This window comes from Akebia trifoliata, chromosome 11, assembly GCF_017979445.1.
Source record: "Akebia trifoliata isolate Shusen 1 chromosome 11, ASM1797944v1, whole genome shotgun sequence".
Lineage (NCBI taxonomy): Eukaryota > Viridiplantae > Streptophyta > Magnoliopsida > Ranunculales > Lardizabalaceae > Akebia > Akebia trifoliata.
Window position 1 is genome coordinate 16339841 of NC_141385.1, and position 19765 is coordinate 16359605.

Consider the following 19765-nt stretch of genomic DNA (forward strand, 5'->3'; position numbering starts at 1 on the left):
CCTCTCCGGGGGCAAAACGGTAATTTCACAATTTTCATAATTAAAAATTTTGAAATTAATAAATAAATATTAAATAATTAAAGTGAAACATTAATGAAATTAATTTAAAATTTTGAACCTAAAAAATCGATCAATCGGGTTCTCAGGCAAAATTGTTGAGGGTTCGTGAGATATTTCTTTAAGAACCCCTCAATTTGGGGGTCCAAAGAATTAAAGAAATAATGAAAGGGGCCTTCTCCAAAAATTAAAAGTAAATCAAGCAAGACTAAAGTCAAGGTATTAAAGTCAATCAAGTGAGACTGAAGTCAAAATTAAAGTCAATTAAGCAAGACTGAAGTCAAGTCAATCAATTAAGACTAAAGTCAAAACATTAAAAGTCAATCAAATAAGACCAAAAGTCATAATAGAATTCTAATTAAATAATAACTCTATCTAATAGAGTTCTAACTTAAAAATAATTCTACTTAAAACAATTTGAATTAAAACACAATTCTACCTAAAACAATTCTAATTAAAATACAATTCTACCTAAAACAAGTCAAATTAAAACACAACTCTAATTAAAAGATCTCTAATTAAACACTAACTCTATCCAAATCAACCCCTAAAAACATCTATAAATAGAGGTGCTCACACCCTATTTTCGTATCAAATTATAAACCCTAAGAGAAGTAGGTCTAGAAGCTCCCCTAGCCCCCCATAAACCCTAGTTTTGGAGTCTCAACTCCTTAGCTAACATCCCTCCTTCAATTTTAGTCTAGAAAACACCCAAAAGCCTTCTAAAAACATCCCCAAATCCGCAACGAACTTGAAGAGTTTAGATTCAAAAACAACGAGATACCTTGCCTCGGAGATCCGAAGTCAAATCCGGAAGCAGAACGAAGCAAGGGAGCACGGTACAAGGAGTTCTTTTTGTCAGATCTGAGGGAACCAAGTCCTTGCCATCGGAAAGGTAAACCTTTTATTTTTATTTATTTTCTTATCTAGGTTTTAGCAATGTAATTTACTTGGGAATTTAGTAGAGACCGACTGTGGCCGGGCGGGGTTGGTGCCTTACACCTTCCAACCCCGTAACTTGATCCCCGAATTCAGTTTTTTATTATTTTAGATTAGTTTTTATCCGTTTAGAGTCATTGATCGGTTCCTAGATCGTAATAACTAGGTGGTGACTCCCAAACCTCAAGGGTCAAAAGCGGATCCGCGCACCCCGCGGATCGAGGGCGTTTCAGGCATCGGAGCTTTTTCCTCTTTACAGGAAGAGACCATAACAGAGAAAGGGTGATCGACGCATGATCCTGGAATCTATGCCACGATCATAGCTCGGTTAACATCAGGAAATTGTGAAAAGTGACTTCCACAATTGGCGCCGTCTGTGGGATCAAGCAAAAAAAAAAAAAACACGACGTACAGATGGCTAACACTAGAAATATAGGAAGAAGGGTGACTGCTAGAGCAAATGCTACAGGAGAAGTAGGAGATGCAATGCCAGTAGCGGTAGTGGGGGCAATAGGGGAAGGACATGCACAGGGTGAGCAAGATGGCGTGCCAGTATTGGGCATCCAACAGTTACTGGCGCAGATTAGGGGAGATCTGCAGAGAAAACTGGATCGTCAATCGGAGGAGATCAAGGAACTAAGAAGGGAGAACGAGCGCCTGAGACAACAGAGAGGAGATGAATCAGGGAACCACGACGGGACTGACAAAGAAGGGGGATAGTATTCTGGGAATCATGACCCCGACGAGAGAAGTGAGAGCAATCAGACTGTCACTGAGTAAGGCGTACCTCCAAATCCTCTCACTACGGGGGAAGTGGAGGATATGCTCAAGCACAGGGAAGAAGATGCCGCAAAGCGAGGGAAAATCGAGAGGCTTGCTCAATCAATCGTTAGAGAACTACAAACATCTCCATTTTTCGTAGTGATCAAACACGCAGAGCCACCAAGGAAATTCCATACGCCGAAATTCGACCCTTCTGATGGAACTAAAGACCCTGTGGAGCATGTCATGCATTACAAGAACATGATGATCTTAAACGAGGGGGATGATGCGCTGATCTACAAATTGTTCCCTTCCACCCTTCGTTCAGGGGCGCTTTCCTGGTTTCAGGGCCTCCAGGCGGGGACGATCGAGAGTTTCCAACAATTGGAGGAAATTTTCGTAACATAAGTACATTCAGAATAGAAGGAGAAAAGTTAAAGTCAACATCTTGTTCTATCTGCGACAGGGAGAAAAGGAAAGCGTCTGGGATTTCACGGCTCAATTTAGAGGTCAGCTCCTTTCGGTAGAGAACCCAGACGATGGCATGGTCGTTCAGGCGTATGTAAATGCAATCATACCGGGAACCAGGTTGCATGAAGATCTAGTAACGAATCCCCCAGAGAGAATGGAGGATCTATATGTGGTAGCTGAGAAATTCATTACTCTAGAAGAAACATTGAAGAACAGATCTAGAGAAACTTTGGCGGATCTGAAAGGAAGAAAGCAAGGGAGCACACAAGCCGGAATACATGGAATTCGAAAAGAATCCTAACTCTACTGATAGAAAGGCTATCCGAGATATTAAGGTACATCGTCAACGATCCGAGCTTCAAACCCGCATCTCAGAACTACCGTGGGCAACCGGGGATGCCTTATTGCGAGTATCACAAGGCAGAAGATCACCCGACCGATAGCTGTTGAAAACTAAAACATGTCATTCAGGACATGATCGACATAGGGAAGCTCAGGAGATATGTAGCGATGTCCACAGAAGAACGACGGGGACGGGATTTGCCTCCCCCACCCCCCACATGGACTTCCGGCCCAAGATGATAAAAATCGAAAAGTGGTAAACACAATAGTGACAGAGCTAGCAACAGACAAATCATCCGGGGTTCCGTTACGATCTAAGGTCAGGAAAGCACAGCATGATCGAGAAGTTTATAAAGTCACAGAGGAAGCCGTAGTAACTCGGATACCAGAGTCAGTATGGGGAAACAATGCAATCATGTTCACTCCAAAAGACTTAGATGGAGTGTCCAGCCCTCACAACGATGCTTTGGTAATTACCCTATCAGTAGGCCCAGTTGATCTAAGAAGAATTCTCATCGACGCAGGGAGTGCAATTGACATCCTGTTCATATCAGCCGCTGAGCGTATGGGCGTGCTGTGTGGAATGGAGCAATCTGACGTTAGTGTCTACAGTTTTAACAGGAGTTCGGTAATGCCAGCTGGAGAGATCACATTGCCCATTTCGGCTAGTCTGAAAGTTATTATTACCAGATTCGTTATAGTTAGTTCAGACTCAGCTTACAATACAATCCTCGGGAGAAGATAGATTCACTCGATGCAGGCCGTGCCTTCCACATTTTATCAAGTATTGCTATTTTCGACCTTGCAGGGGCCCATGGAGATTTGCGGAGATCAGATAATGGCTCGGCAATGTTTTTCCTATGCAGTTAAAGAGGGAAGGAAGAAGGAGCATCAGGAGAAAATCGAGAGGATTAAAGATAGCCCCGCTAGCCTAGAAGAACAATAACAATTATAGAACACCCAGCCTATTGGTCGGGTATCCGTAGTGGAGCAAGTAGTAGAGGTCGATTTGGGAGAGGATGGTGCGCATCTGACCTTCATCGGGTCGGAAATGAAGAAGGAGGAGTCGGAAAGTATGATTGAATTCTTAAAAAATAATAAGGATGTCTTTCCCTAGTCATTGGAGGACATGCCCGACATTTATCCATGAGTGGTGAGCCACCATCTGCATGTAGATCCAAACTTTTTACCTATCCAACTGAAAGCGCCCTCGATCCGCGGGGTGCACGGACCGCTTTTGACCCTTGAGGTTCGGGAGTCGCCACCTAGTTATTATGGTCTAGGAACCGAACATTGACTCTAAAAGGTAAAAGAAACTAATCTACGAAAAATAAGAAACTAAGTCCGGGGATCACGTTACGGAGTTGGAAGGTGTTAGGCACCAACCCCGCCCGGCAAACACCGGTCTCTACTAATTTTCAAGTAGAACTACATTGCTAAAATGACCTAATCAATAAAAAAAATAAAAATACTTACCTTTTCCGAACGCAACGATTTTCTTTTCCCTCAGATCTGATAGAATAACTTCTTGTACAATATTCCTCGCTTCGTTCTCTCACCGGATCTTATTTTTGATCTCCAAGTTGAAGTATCTCTTTCTTATATCTGAATTCTTCGAATTTGTTTATGGGTTTTAGGGTGTTTTTGAAGGGCTTCTAGGTGTTTTTTGAGCTAAAATTGAGGTATGGGTGTTAGGTAAGGAGTTGGGACTTCAAAATTGAGGTTTATTGGAGGTTAGGGAGGCTTTTTGACCTACTTCTCTTAGTGTTTATGATTTGGTACGAAAATAGGGTGTGAGCACCTCTATTTATAGATTTTTTTAGGGTTGATTTTGATAGAGTTAGTGTTTAATTAGAGTTGTGTTTTAGTTATAATTGTTTTAGGTAGAATTGTGTTTTAATTAAAATTGTTTTAGGTAGAATTATTTTTTAGTTATAACTCTATTAGATAGAGTTATTTTTTAATTAGAACTCTATTAGGATTTTGACTTTTGGTTTTATTTGATTGACTTTTAATATTTTGACTTTAGTATTAATTGATTGACTTTTAATATCTTGACTTTAGTCTTGTTTAATTGACTTTAATCTCACTAGATTGACTTTAATACCTTGACCTTAGTCTTTCTTGATTGACTTTAATTTTTTGGAGAACCCTCCTCTATTATATCTTTAATTCTTTGGACTCCCAAATGGAGGGGTCCTTAAAGAAATATCTCACGAACCCTCAACAATTTTACTTGAAATCCCGATTGATCGATTTTTTAATTCAAAATTTTAAATTAATTTCATTAATGTTTCAATTTAATTATTTAATGTTTTATTTATTAATTTTAAAATTTTTAATTATGAAAATTGTGAAATTACTGTTTTGCCCTCGGAGAGGACTTTTCACGTTTTAAGTAGATTTTTAATGTTCTAAGATGTTTTAGAATCGATTTTTCGTAAGGAATTCAATGGAAATATTAGTTTGTATCATTTATGAAATTTTTTGTATGAAATGGTCATGAACTTTATGAGGGGCATTTTCATAATTTTGTCGAATTCTGTGAAAATTGGTGAAATGATTTATTTGATTCTGATTTGTTGTTTTATGTGTTCGAAAGAGTTTTCCTAAGTGTAATGTAGGCTCTAGGATTTTTTTGATGTTAGGGGTATTTTGGTAATTTGGTAATTTTTTAGTGATTTTTATCGTGAAACTTCTTTTTGGGTCTGCAAGATGATGATTTCTAAGCTTTTGGAGTCATATTTTCCTAGCGTAGCGTGATTTCTAATGTTTTGTCAGTTCGAGATACCTCATCCGGATTTCTGAAACACATCTGGTAACAAAATAAAGCAATGGAATACACATCCATCATTGGGAATCATTGCGATCGGGTTGATGAGTTGATTAATCAGGCGGATGCAAAAATGGGGTGTCTACACCAACAAAAACCACGAAGACTAGCACCAAGGCTGCGACAAGCTGTGAACGTAGAAGTTTCTAAACTTCTTAAGGTCGGGTACATAAAAGAAGTGCAATTCCCAACATGGGTCGCCAACATAGTAACGGTACCTAAAAAGGATGGTCGGGTAAGGGTATGCATCGATTTCACTAACTTAAATTAGACATACCCAAATGATGGGTTTTTGCTTCCACGGATTGATAGCCTGGTAGACGCAACGGTAGGACACGAGAGACTTTCATTCATGGACAGGTATTCAGGTTATAACCAGGTCATGTTAACCCCTGAGGATTAGGAGAAAACAACCTTTATCACTGAACAAGGTCTATTCTGCTATACCATGATGCCATTCGGATTAAAAAACGTCGAAGCCACGTATTAGAGGCTAGTTACAAAGATGTTCGAAGATAAATGAGGAGATACCATGAAAGTCTACATCGATGACATGCTAGTAAAAAGCAAGCGAGCGGAAGACAACATGATCCAACTAGAAGACACATTTGCTCTCCTAAGGGAATCTAGAATGTGCCTCAACTCGAAGAAGTGTGCATTCGGAGTATCTTCCAGGAAGTTTTTGGGATACATAGTCACAAGAAGAGGAATAGAGACCAATCCAGACCAAATAAGAGCGCTAACGGAGATGGCCCCACCAACCAGTGTGAAACAAGTACAAAAATTAGTTGGAAGAATTGCTTCCCTCAACAGGTTTGTGTCAAGATCATCAGACAAATGCAAACCCTTATTTTCATTATTGAAGAAAGGGACAGGGTTCGTATGGTCGGAAGAATGTGAGAAGGCATTTAAGAACTTAAAGGCATATCTCGGGTCTCCTCCAATTTTGAGCAAACCGGAAGACGACGAAACTTTGGGGATGTATTTGGCTGCTACGCCAATGGCAATAAGTTCCATACTTTTTAGGACGGAAGAAAAAAAAGAGCTACCAATTTACTTCGTCAGTAAAACGCTAGGAACCTCGGAGGAAAAGTACAGTCAAATAGAGAAAATTTGCCTCGCTCTAGTATATTTGGTGCAGAAGCTCAGACCCTATTTTCAAGCTCACAGGGTCAAAATCATTACGGATTATCCGATAAGAGAGATACTTTATAGATTAGAAAAATCTAGGAGAGTGGCCAAGTGAATTGTCACCCTGGGAGAGTTAGACCTTATGTTCGAACAGAGGAATGCACAAAATGGACAAGTAGTTGTCGATCTTCTTGCTGATTTCCCTGTTGAAGACCCACATTGGGAGGAAGAGGTAGATCCGTTAGAAGAAAATATACCCGATCCTATGAGCCCGGAAACTGGATGGAGGTTATTCACAAATGGGTCAGCTAATTTCCATGGATCAGGTGCATGAATGGTGCTAGTCACTCCCAGTAACGATAGATTGGAAAAAGTAATAGAGTTAGGGTTTGGGGCATCGAATAATGAAGTTGAATACGAGGCGGTCCTCAGAGGACTACGTATGGCTCAAGAATTGAAGATTAAAGAGCTACAAGTTTATTCAAACTCCCAGCTTGTAGTCGAACAATGCAGAGGCACATTTCAAGTAAAAGACGACAGAATGGCGAAGTAGGTAAAGCTCGTCCAGAAGGAGATGGCAGGATTTGAGAAAGTGAAAATCTCCAGGATATTCCGAGATAACAATCGCCACGTCGACTTGTTAGCATATGTAGCATCGATGCTAGGGGATTCAGAGGTCCAAACAATCCCGGTGGAATTCCAGGCCCAGGCAAGTATTGACTCAGAAACAGAAGAAATGTGCATGCAGGTAAGTTCAGGTCCATGCTGGATAGACGAAATAGTTGACTTCCTTAGGTCAGGAAATTGTGAAAAGTGACTTCCACAATAAGGCATATTTTTGCTGAGTTACATACAATCTGGTTGTCGTGATAATGGCTTCAAGACCCAGAAAATAATGTAAGCAACCAAGATCCTTCATGGAAAATGATTCTCTTAAGTCAATGATCTATTGCAAAAGACGTGTCACTATTTCCAATGAGGAGAATTTCATCAATATAAATGAATAATAAGATAGTGACCTCAACGATAAGTAAAGAAACAGTAACCATGTCACACTCCCAAATCCAACATGAATCCCAAGGACTCATCTATTAGATGTCAAGGCATGATTAATTATCTCATCCCATGATAATATACAATAATTAAAAAAAGTAGATCATGATTCACTATTATATCCTAGCAAAAGCATATATATTACTAATAAACTAATAGAGTGCAGATGCAAATAATAATTATAATTATAATTATAATCCATAATCTTCAATCTTGTAATAACATAAATTAATGTCTCCAAATCTAACATATAAATGTAGCTAATATATAATATTGAAATAAAATGACACGTAGTACCTTGATATAAATGTCTTAAACTAAAACATAAAAATGAAACAACTACTAAATTCAAAGACAGCTTAAATTGACGAAGGCGGTTGTTCATCCATATACTCAAACTTTTGTACTTTCTCATAAATCTTCTCTTCAACAAATGACTCCTCTAAAGACTATGATCTGGAAAATGTGAATGGTAGGATGAGTAATGGGAGTTACTCAGTAGGATGTATACCGGTTTAATAACTTATTACAGCATGCAACGAATAAATATACTGAAATTTAAATCATGCTAATTTTGTTATAATATAGCATTCAGATAAAGATTAAAAATAATAATAAAATAATTCAGGTAAATATTAATATATTAGTTTGATCAAATATATCATTATTAGTTTTAACATGCTTACAAACTATAAATATCTATCTATCAACATATAATAAAAAGATATATATTACAAATATGACTGTGTAATCGATAATAGTATTGAGGAACACACCGATACAACAATCTCAGTATAGTCATAGATATTTCAAACTATTTTCAATGTGAAACCCCACCATTTTCATCTGATTTTCTGGTCGATCATTGTTATCACATTTGAGTGACCATTTATCCGACTTAGACTGGCCATTGACCAAGGTTCAAAAACTTGAATTAATAATACTGGTCATTTATTTGACGACTACAAATTCTTAATGATAACTAATTAGCCTAAGAGAAAATTCTTCACGTCTAAACCTATTAAGATGCAATACGTGTGAACCTCGAGTATCTTTACCCTAGACAAAGACCACATTTACACATAGATGTTCCCTAAGAAAGAAGATGAGAAATTTCCAAATCTCACAAGCTATACTACTCTCTAAGGTATTTCATACTATCAAACAGAGTAAGACATCATGTGTTATCCTAGAATGACCCACTACTTCCGAAAATATAGCAATGCATTACGCTTTCTAGGTTTCTACGATCCTTTACTATCAAAATGTAAATGAAAGTATGGTAGTACTCTCTAGTTACATTCATTTGTCAAATCATCCATTAATCAATCATATCTTACGTATTCGTGGGAATGTGAGATGTGCATCCATTTATCTATCAATCAAGTATAATGTAGCCTAGCCACTACATACATCTGAAAGCATTGTTTCATTAATCAATCGAAAACATAAGTTTTCTCTATCCATTTATCAATCTATTGATAAAATATCTATTGCTCTAAGTAATTATCAAGATACATTTCTTTATAAAATATTTCTGTTCTTAAAGTATTGACCAATTCTATATGATAGTCTTAGTTGAGTTGAAAGATTCAAAAAATTTAATTAAACATAAAATAGTTAATGTAGACACCACAATGTGATTGAATAAGTCTGATAGCTCGTTCAAAGACAGTATCAAAGATCAAATTGAGAGAATTTTGATCAATCGAGGGGAAACCACTCAAACTAATGAAATCTAATCAATGAAAAATTGATTTTACCTAGTCGTACCAACCAAATGGCCAATCATAGACATAGCTTGGCTATTTAGAACATATGACAAAGTAATATTTTGTTCCAACTTTTTCTTTGTGGTGCGTAGGTATAATTTTACTTTGGCCATACCTAGCATATATCTAATTCAGTTAGGCAGTTGAAGAGCTCATGTGTGGATGAGATTATTCCTAGGAAATTACCTTATCCACCCCTCTTGAGTTAGATTTCCCTAATCTAATCTCCTTTTAATTTTTTAAGTACCTATGTTCTAAATCTTTAAATTTTCTCTCATTTAAGATCCTTTGGTAAGCTACTATAATGACCTAAAAAATTTAATGCATATCTCGAGGAAAGATTTGTAGTTTTTGAAGTTGATTTTAAAAGTATGGATCCTTAATTTAAAATATTTGAGGTAAATTAACTTCACCAATAGATTCAGAAGGGTAAAAAAATATATTTTAGCTTGTAAGTGTGTTTTAATTAAAAGTCAAATGAAAAAGTTGTCGAATCTTTGATTTTTGTGTCAATTTTTATCCAATAGGTAAAAGATTAATTTAGAGACATAATTTGAGAAATTCAATCGTCCTGTTAGGTTCGTGTAAAAAAATCACTCGAAATAGAATACAAGAATGTTTAAATCGACATTCAAGAAAAATAATTCCTGAAATGATGCTTACGTTCCCATTTAAGTATAAATATCAGAAACCTAAAGAAAAATCTAATTTTTCTTATTCTTCTCTCCAAACAAATCTCCGTCTTATTTTTTCTTGATCTTTGCAACTCAGATTTATGTTAAACTAGAACAATTCGAATTTTACCATAAAAAGGAAAGTCGCTCATTTCATGAAGGACTACGTGTGGACACAAAGAAATTCGATTTTCGTCGAAGAAAAGTTTCTATGATCGATCGGAGGCGATCTTTAATTTCGATCAACCGTCAAAAATAATCCAGAGTAGGATGTCTTCCCTTTTACCCTTTAGTTATACAACAATCTCATAGAAAAATACATTTAATTTTTTAGATTGTTATTATTTTTCTATTTTTTATATTTAATTTGTTAAATTCACGCATGTTTGAATGAATTGAATCATGTTGTGGAATTCTTTTCAATTGATTTTGGTTTATTGGATGTTATTTAAGTCTTTTATAAGTTGTGTGATGTTTTAGAAATAAATTGATACATTTTATATTAATTTTTGATAAAATATTTTTGAAAATAAAAAAAAAAATTCAAGCTTTCCACTTACTAGCGACACCGCTATTAGACATTAATGGTGTCGTCAAAAGGTTTTTACTTAGATTTGAAATCTGGTTCATGTTTGGTTTCCCTCACAGCATATATATATATATATATATATATATATATTTTTGTACACATTTTATTTCATTAAAAACATTTAAGTAAATGTACTTTTCATTTACTTTAAGTTCTTAAATGAAATTAAAGTTTTATCTCCCATTTGAAAACTTTTGAAATAATTTCAAGATTCAAATCTCATCGTATCAAGATTTAATTTTTGGTTTCAAGAACAAAACGTAAATTACAACGTTTTTATCCAATTTTCAAAACTCGATATCTTAACCGTTCCTTTGAATAAAGTTATAAAAATTGCACGATACTTTTCATGTTGTCGAAGGCTTTTATTTATAAAAAAATCAATTTTCAATTTCGACAACTTTGAAAAATTACTTTTTTCAATACTTAACCAAATTTTCATAATTTTTTTTCAACTTTTATGTCTTATGACTTTATCGTATTTTTTGAGTATTTCTAATGGAAATGATTGATGCTCGACGGATGTCAAATAACTTTAAAAGTGAAATATATTTTATTAGATATATAGGAAGTTATACGAGGGATTGATCGATTGATTGATGGATGGATAGAGAGAATGTATGTTCTCGACTAATTGATGGGATAATACCTCCTGTCTTATACAGTGGTTGTGCTACGTAAGACATGATAGATAAATAGATGAATGGATTTATTGATGAATGAAAATGATAGATGGATGTTATTTGAAAGCACTATTGAACCTTACTTTTATTTTTAATAAAAAGAAATTAGTATATATTACAAAAAGTCAAAACTATTTGTTTACTAGAAAATAATCGTAGAAAACCTACAAAGAGTGACTCGTTGTTGTATATCTAGAAGTGACGGGTCAATTTAGGATAATACTAGATGTCATATGCTTTTCGGTAATATGGGATACCTTAAAGCATATTACAACTTATGAGATCTGAGAATTTCTCCCACTTCTTTCTTGAGGAATGTTGTGTGTGTAAAGGCGGTCTTTGTATAGTATAGTTTACAGTCATCAAATGGTCAACCTTATCGTTAGTTGAACTCAATATTGGGTTCTTAGTCAACAACTATTCTAAGTTGGATAAATGGTCATCCAACAGTGGTATGCTAGATCGGCCACAAAATCATATTATAACGATGGATTCTACGTCGGATTGGAAGTCTAAAATATCAAATTTTCATACCCGAGGCGGTTATATCAGTATGTTCATCTGCTCTCTTATCGACTACACCGCCGTGTTCGTATTATGTATATTTTTTTTTTTTGAAATATTGATCGATGTTTTCCATCTGAAAGTTGTATGTATTATTTTAAATGATAGAAATGATAGATTGAAGTTTATTACCATTGTTTATTGATTATGCTTAAACATTTATCGTATGTTATATTGTGAAAACTTACATTATTTAACTGTTCAGATGATTACTCGTGCATGTATGACTCGTTGTTAGAACGATGTTCATCCTGTTAGTAACGTTCCCCTGTTACTCACCCTATCCTTCACCCTTTCAAATCATTCAGCTTTTGAAGAACCTTTCTTTGAAGAGTCATTCGAGGAGATTCTTGAGGAGGATCAAGTCGATGTCTTGTCGTCGTCATCTATTTGAGGATTAATAAAGGGTCTTAGCAGCTTTTGATTATAGATAAGAAACATGTTTGTTTAAGAATTTATAATCTAATGTATTTAAGAGATTGATGATTTGACTTATGATTATTTCAATGATAGTTATTACATACTTTAAATATGAATAAATGTTAGTTATTTTGTTGTTTCACTGCGTGTATTTTTATTCCATTACTATTATTGTCTGTGTTTATTCTATTAGGTCGTGAGTATGTTTACCTCAGACCTTGAGATTTTGATTGATGAGTTCTCGAGATTCATGTTAGGATTTTGGAGCGTGACAGGTACTCATTGTCCTAATCTTGACCCAAAGTCCTTCTTGGTCGTCACTTAAGGTAAATTACTCCTCTAACCCCAATTTATTAAGACTTATTAGAGGTAATTTTCTTTTATACTCGTTTAATCTTCTTCAATATCCACATGAAGTCCATGGCATTCAATGTTAATTGACCATGTTCAAGAGGCTATGACCATTTCTTCTATCCTAGAGAAGTTTCTAAAACTTGGGCCTAATGACCTATCTATCCTTAAATTATTAAAAAGCTAGCTTAGCCAATTGTCTAGAAAGGCCAAAAATGAACCACCAATTTGCTTGCCATCTAAACTAGGTCTCTAGAATTTAACTCAAAGCCAAGGTCTTAGTAGATTCCTATCTTTCATTTAGAATTCTCTAGAACTTTTGATCTTTTACTAACCTATCATTTGGTCATCTTGATCGGTGAGAGTCATAGGTGAGTGAAAAACCATCAAGGTCAAGTTATTTAAGGGTAAAATAAGTCATTCTATATGGTTATCTTGTTAATTAAGAGAAGTCTAGATTTTATGACCAAACTATCCCTCGAAGGTCTCCCAAAATCCTATAAATAGGAATCCTATTCAAGGAAAATAGGAGGATAAGAATTAGAATTCCAAAATTTATGCAAAAATCCCTTCTCAACGCTTTCAAGCCTTCTCAAAATTCTGTCCAAATATCAACTTACTCTCCCAAGAAGCCAAATCCAAGAAGAAGAAGAAGGAGACCAAGGTGGAAGAAATTGTAGCTCAAATTCCCTTTTAATTCCTCTATTCTCATCTCCCCATTTTTTAAATTTAATATTATTTTATTTCAAGCTTTCCTTATGCTTCTAGTAATGTAGATATTTTAATTCTTAGTTAGAGGCTTGGGGGTAGAGAATAATCCCTCCTAGTGAGGTAACCTTTCTTAATAAATCTTCAATAAACTCCTTAAAAGCATTATAGTAGGTTGTTTTTATTTGCATGCAATTTAGCAACTAAATGATAGAAGGGAAGAGACCCTACTTGATTGTATCTTCTACGAATGATTGATTCCAAACGATCACTTTTGTCGATCTTGAAAGTTCATCTTCAACCAAAACATGTTTTTCCTTGGATCATTGTGGAGCCTTCGACATGACGAAAATTTTCTTCTCTTTCATCGAACTTTGAATTCCATTCTATGGTCTTCGAATAAAAAATTTTAATTTTAGGGAGGTTATAATTAGAGTTTTAGTCTGGTGAAAGGGTTAAAATTTAGTAAATTTTTTTTAACTTTAGTATTTATAAAGACCTAAGGACGTAAATATCATTTTAGAATTTTTTTTATTTTATTTAAAAAGTCTATGTTCTAGTTTAAATTTTTGCAAACTTAATGGTGTTCTTAAATTTTCAAGAATCATTTTAAAATTTTTTATATTCCCAAGTGACCAAACTTAATCATTAATCAAACTTTCTCGAGATACATAATGGATTTATAAGACATTACAAATCAACTTGAGATCTACAAAACCAAAGACTTCAAGAAAACAAATGCTTTGGAAACTACTCCTTAAAGTCACATTTTCATACCAACAATCCTCTCAAAATTGAACCTTATTCTTTATTCCAATTCATAAGCATCATTTTTTTTTCTTCTTGAATCTGGGAGGATCCTTAAACTACTTTCCAAATACCACAACAATTAGGCAGTCAACCCAATCTATCCTAACAGCCATGACCCACCATATCAATCTTTCTAACCATAATGCACTTTTAAAGACTATTTTTCCTCCACTCCAAATCTTTATAGTTGTTTGTGTTAGAATTTAGAGGGTTGAATTTTGAAAATCCTTTAATATTCAATAGGTTTTAACCATTTGGTAAAACAATCTTTTAACCATAGGGTAATACAATCCCATATTTGCTTTATGCTTTATGCTTTTACTTTATTTAAGTTCAGTTGAAAGTTTTGTTTTGCCTTGAGTAATTTTAGTTTCACATCGACTAAGAGAAGAATTGATTTGCAATTCTTAAATAGTTGTGTTTCTAATAGCTTTAAAGGGGATAGAAGTAGTGGGCCAGCTCAAGCGCGCACATGGGGGCCTAAGAGGAAAATCCAAGATTTCAATTGGGATTTGGATCCACTGGTCTGAAAACCTTAATGCGTGTGCGCACGTAGGAAATACGTGCAGGAGGGGGTGCAAAATCTCGGATTTACACCTCACATGGGTGTGCGCAAATGCTTGTTTTTTTGCTTTAATTATCAATGCCCAATTTTATTAAAAATTCTTTGTTTTGAACCAGTATGTATATTGTGACGCCCCGCCAAACGCTAACACAAATCCATATGCCAAACCTCAAGGTACTAGGTGGCACCTCAAAATTTCGGCATGGTCTCCCCTGCTTATGTTAGCGTTTCACGGAACTCAAACCTGGTAAACCAATTTATAACAAAACCTGTATATAAAACTGTAAATACAGGAAATGAACAGCGGAAGACTAATTACATCTAACATGTAAGTAGATCAGAGTGCGGAAGATTTAATCATATACAGGCTTACAAAATACTCTCACTCTAACATAGGCCTAAACTCTCAATCCAAAAACTACATACATCCTGGATGAAACTGGCAATTCTAACGGATGTAGCCTTAGTGCTCACCAGGCAATAAACTCTGATCGTCAATCTGACCGACCAGATACTCCTCAAATACTGACTCTACGCCTGTCTCGGTAGCTGCAAGTGCTGAAACTAAAAAAATAGGAAGGAAAGGGTGAGTAACGAAAGTTACCCAGCAAGTCCACAGCCAATTCCTACCAATAACCCTTCCTAAGCATGATCGAATAAAGCATACTGAGTATTTTTAATACATACAAGGTTTTACAAGATAAAATACGATCAACTGGTACATATAGCCAGGGATGAGCAACTAAACAGTTTTAAAAATTACACATAGCATCAATCATCCATACTCATCATACATTTTTCATTTTATGCAAATAAGATTGCCAACATTGAAATAATAGACATGCTTTTCATTTATAATTCGAAATATAACAATAGATACATAATACAAATGGTGGAGTATTGGAATTAAAGAGTTGGGATTCACGACTGGATTGCTTCCAGTCAGGACATGATATTCCTCAATAACATCGTAGTTTCTGATTTTGTGGCTGGTCGTGTCTACCACGCTTACGGGACCATTTATCCGGCTCAGGCTAGCCGTTTAACGTGACCGTAAGCAATGGGTCTCTTTTCGATGTGTCAGAACGTTTGACTATTACTAGATTGTTAGTGATCACTGACTAATCATCTTCGTCTATGCCTATCAGGCGTGCATGTGATTCCCAAAATGACACTCCACTCGTATACGACCACCTTTACAATACACGTTCACTGGTAAAGATAAGAAAGGAATGGACCCGGATTCCAGTTGTGACTCCACTCTCATACGTGTCCCATACCACGTATGAGTTTGGTGGTCCCTACTGTACATCCCAGGATAGTGTACCCCTCCGGATGATGTGACACACTATCCCTTCAGGCATTCACAAACCCTTTAACAGCTCACAAAATAGCTACGTACATATATGATTTTTCATTTAAAACAAAAGAGAAATTAACAGAACAGGGTTGAGAACGGATATCCAGTTCCTACCATGCAACCGTGGCCACCCGGCCTAAAATAAATAACAGTATTCAGCGCAGGCGCTAACATAATCGGAAATAAACATGCAACCCTTTCATTAATAACCTGGATATCCTTTCACCAACCTACACACAACATACAATGTAAAAGGCAGACATCACCCCTCGGGTGTGATTCTGACAATTTACCGTTTCATTCCCTTTTCCCATTCTCTCGACATTCTCACTTTTCATCCTTTCAAATAAACCATTCATTTTCAATCTTTCAAAGTCATTCTTTTGGTCTTTCCATTGAAAACCACCGAAGTTTATTCAAAAACAAGGTCCCAGCGATTCTCGGGACCAAAGCTGTTAAAAATAGAGAAAGCTGGTGAAAATTTGGCTAAGTGTCAGAAACTCAAATTTTCAAAGTTTTCAAAATAAAAACGTATTTTTCGAAATGAAAGTCTTGATCATGAGATTCGACACCATATAATTTTTGTAATCTAATTCAAAGGAACGCGAAAGTTATTTCATTTTGAAAACTTGCCGAAAACGTCGAAAATTACGTTTTGTTCTTGAAACCAAAATTCGGATTTTGATCCTTTCAGATTTGGATCTTAAAACCATTCCCATTGTTCCGAAATGGGGGGGTAAAACCTTAATTTCATTAAAGAACTTAAAGTAAAAATGTTTTTAATGAAATAAAGGGTGAGAAATAGTGTATAAGGTGTGAGGAGGTCAAGCCAAGAGTCAGAACACTGTTCTGGTCAAAACTGTGTCTGTCGGTGGCAGAATCAATATGCTGTCGGTGGAATCGACAGAATACACATCGGCAGGTGTTGGTGGGACCGACGGTCCTGCCGACAGAACAAAGTTTTCGACGGCTTCTTGATTTCGTCGGTGGCAGAAGCAACATTCTGTCGGTGGGACCGACAGAATGCCTTAGGCAGGTGCCGGTGGCATCGACCCTTCCCACCTACAGCCTGAACCTCACTCGCGATTTTTTTTGGTTTTTCGATCCCTTTTTCGATTTCTTCTTCCATTCTTCGAACCATTCGACCCACCCACGATTTTGTTATCAAAATTCGATAAAGCATAAAAAAAACACCTACTTCTACCATGAATTTGAAATCAAACACCAATTTCTACGATTTAAATGCAAACAATAAGTTTTGTTTCAAAACCCTAAATGCACATTTCGGAAATCTAAAGTTACCAATAAGAATTGGAAGTCCCTTACTTGGTTGTGAACGCCAAGGGTACAAGCTAGCACTACAACTCAAGGTTGGATGGCTCAAGAGTCGAGGTTGGGCTGACTTGGATGCGAAACGAGCGAGGGTTTGCAAGGCATCCGACAATGACGTTTTCCTTCGCTTCTACAATGAAGTATATACCTAGCTCCTAACTCGATGAAGCCCTCGGATGGAATGTGTTGGGGTTTACTCGAGCTACCCGGCTGTTTTTTGATGGAGGATGGAGAAAATGAACAAGAATGAACAACCAAAGGTGGTGAAGTTGTAGCCCTCGTCGTGGCCGACAACTTTGCCTTCTTCGTCGAGGTTCAACTCGACTTCGTTCGCTCACAAACTTGACGGAAATGGGTCGAAACCCTAGGGTAGAGAAGTGGTTGTTGTTTGGGGTTTTCTTAGAGAAGAAGAGGAAATAATGAAATAAAAGAAATCAGATCCCTTTTTATAATAAAGCTGAGGGGCATACTTGTAATTTCCCCCTTATTTCTAGTTTCGATCGTAACTTAACTATTCGGACTCGGAAAACGACAAACGAATATATCATTTCGAATAATTTTTCGATTCGGATCTAATGGTGTCATCAAATCTTTTCGATTCTCGCTCTAACGAAATTCCACTGTTTTGGGTCCCACTTAACACGAAATTCGAGGATTCTATAACTTCTCTATCCGAATTCGAATTCGGACTTGCTTACAGGCTAATGTATATATTTCGATCCTTTTGAATCTAATGGCGAAGTTGATTTTTCTCGAAATTAATCATAACAAGATCCGAGTATTTTACTTTAAGTCTCTCCTTCGATATTTTCTTCCAAATCTCACCATTTAATTTCCTTGAGATATGAGTTGAAAATCCGGAGTGTTACATATATTCTGAACCAATACAATGTGTCTGTTTAGAACCAGTACATTTGAATAGGTTTGTGACTATTCTAAACAGTCACTTTCTCTTCATTTATATCCATTGCTTATTCGATTTAAACACACTTAATCTCAACTATTAGTATACTTTATTATTCGTTGTGAGAGCACACAACATCATTGAGTTCGAAGTTACGTTTCTAATTTAAAGTACCCTGTTAGAAACGTGGGTTGTTGTATCTTGGAGAACGAATGCCTACAGATTGTGGTACCGTAGCAAGGGTGGATTTCATTTTAGGACAATACGTTGTGCACGCATCAACCATTTTATTTAGGTAATATTTTTCTATTACATTCATTTTAAAAATTAGGATTTTTCAAACTTCTTCTCTGTTTGTCCATAAGAAATCAGTACTCAGTAGATAACAATCTAAAATGAAATTACCTATTAATTACTGATTTCTATGGAAACAATCTCTAATTTCGTGCGCAATGAAAACGATAAATTCGATGAAAATAATTTTAAATTCTGGCTACAGAAAATATTGTTCTATTTAACAACATTAGATTTGGCTCATATCATCACGCAAGAACCAATTTCTTTGGATGATGATGAGGAGAACCAAATCAAAATAATTGAATATTGAAAATGGGAACATTCCTATTTCATGTGCCAAAATTATATCCTAAATGAATGTACTGTTCTTTATAAGGTGTATTGTAAAGCCCCGAGTTTTCGATTTGTATTTCGAGAAAATATAAAAATGATGTCAATTTTAGGGTCATATCGGGCCAAAAATGTAAATTTTTGTTAGATAAAATTTATAGAAATTGACCACACCATTAGATCCAAAATGAAAAATTAGATAAAATAATCTATTCACTTGTTACTTTTGAAGTTTGGATGGTCAAGTTATTATCGATCAAAATAATAGGTAAAATACCGATTTCGTCCCAAGACTTTATATAAATAAAATTTTTAATTTTGTTTATATTCATCATCATTCTCACGCATCCAAAATCAGCCAATATTTTTTTAAAGAAAATTTATTTTTCCCTTGACTTTTCAACTCAGATTCGTCGCGAGTGGTCCGTCGTTGACGACCAACGTAGAAGGGAAAAAGGTCTGTAGCTTCGACATCTACAAAACCCATTCAATTTCCTTCCATTTTCTTTTCTTTTTCGCCCCGTATTGTCAAAAAATAGTCATATCTATACGGAAATTTCGCAACTTTGACCTCGAATTTCTTCTATTTCGGGATTAAATCGTCTTTCGTCATAGAAGGGAGAAAGGACGACGGCGTCGAGATCTTCGAAATCACAGGGTCAAATTTAAAAATTAATTATCTTGAAATTCAAACCATCTCGATTTATGTGCTGATTACCTCGATTTTTGTGCACGTACTTCAATTCCTTCACCTAGAGATTGTAAGGAACTCTCAATTTCTATTAATAATCGTAGATTGTGAAAATTGCATTTATGAT

General features: G+C 35.7%; 1 protein-coding gene across 1 annotated transcript; it reads left to right on the forward strand.

Moving 5' to 3' along the window:
* Window positions 1-2986: 2986 nt before the first annotated feature.
* On the forward strand, window positions 2987-3517 carry LOC147391053 (uncharacterized). The gene is made up of 2 exons (XM_086458974.1): window positions 2987-3271; window positions 3380-3517. The coding sequence occupies exons 1-2, from the start codon at window positions 2987-2989 to the stop codon at window positions 3515-3517; spliced, it is 423 nt and encodes a 140-aa protein (XP_086315100.1).
* Window positions 3518-19765: the final 16248 nt, after the last annotated feature.

What these genes read in the sequence shown, in the direction of transcription:
- LOC147391053 (XM_086458974.1), top strand. Translation starts at nt 2,987, where the DNA reads ATGTTCACTCCAAAAGACTTAGATGGAGTGTCCAGCCCTCACAACGAT. An exon ending in TTATTACCAGATTCGTTATA is followed by an intron (nt 3,272 to 3,379) that starts GTTAGTTCAGAC and finishes TCGACCTTGCAG; the next exon opens with GGGCCCATGGAGATTTGCGG.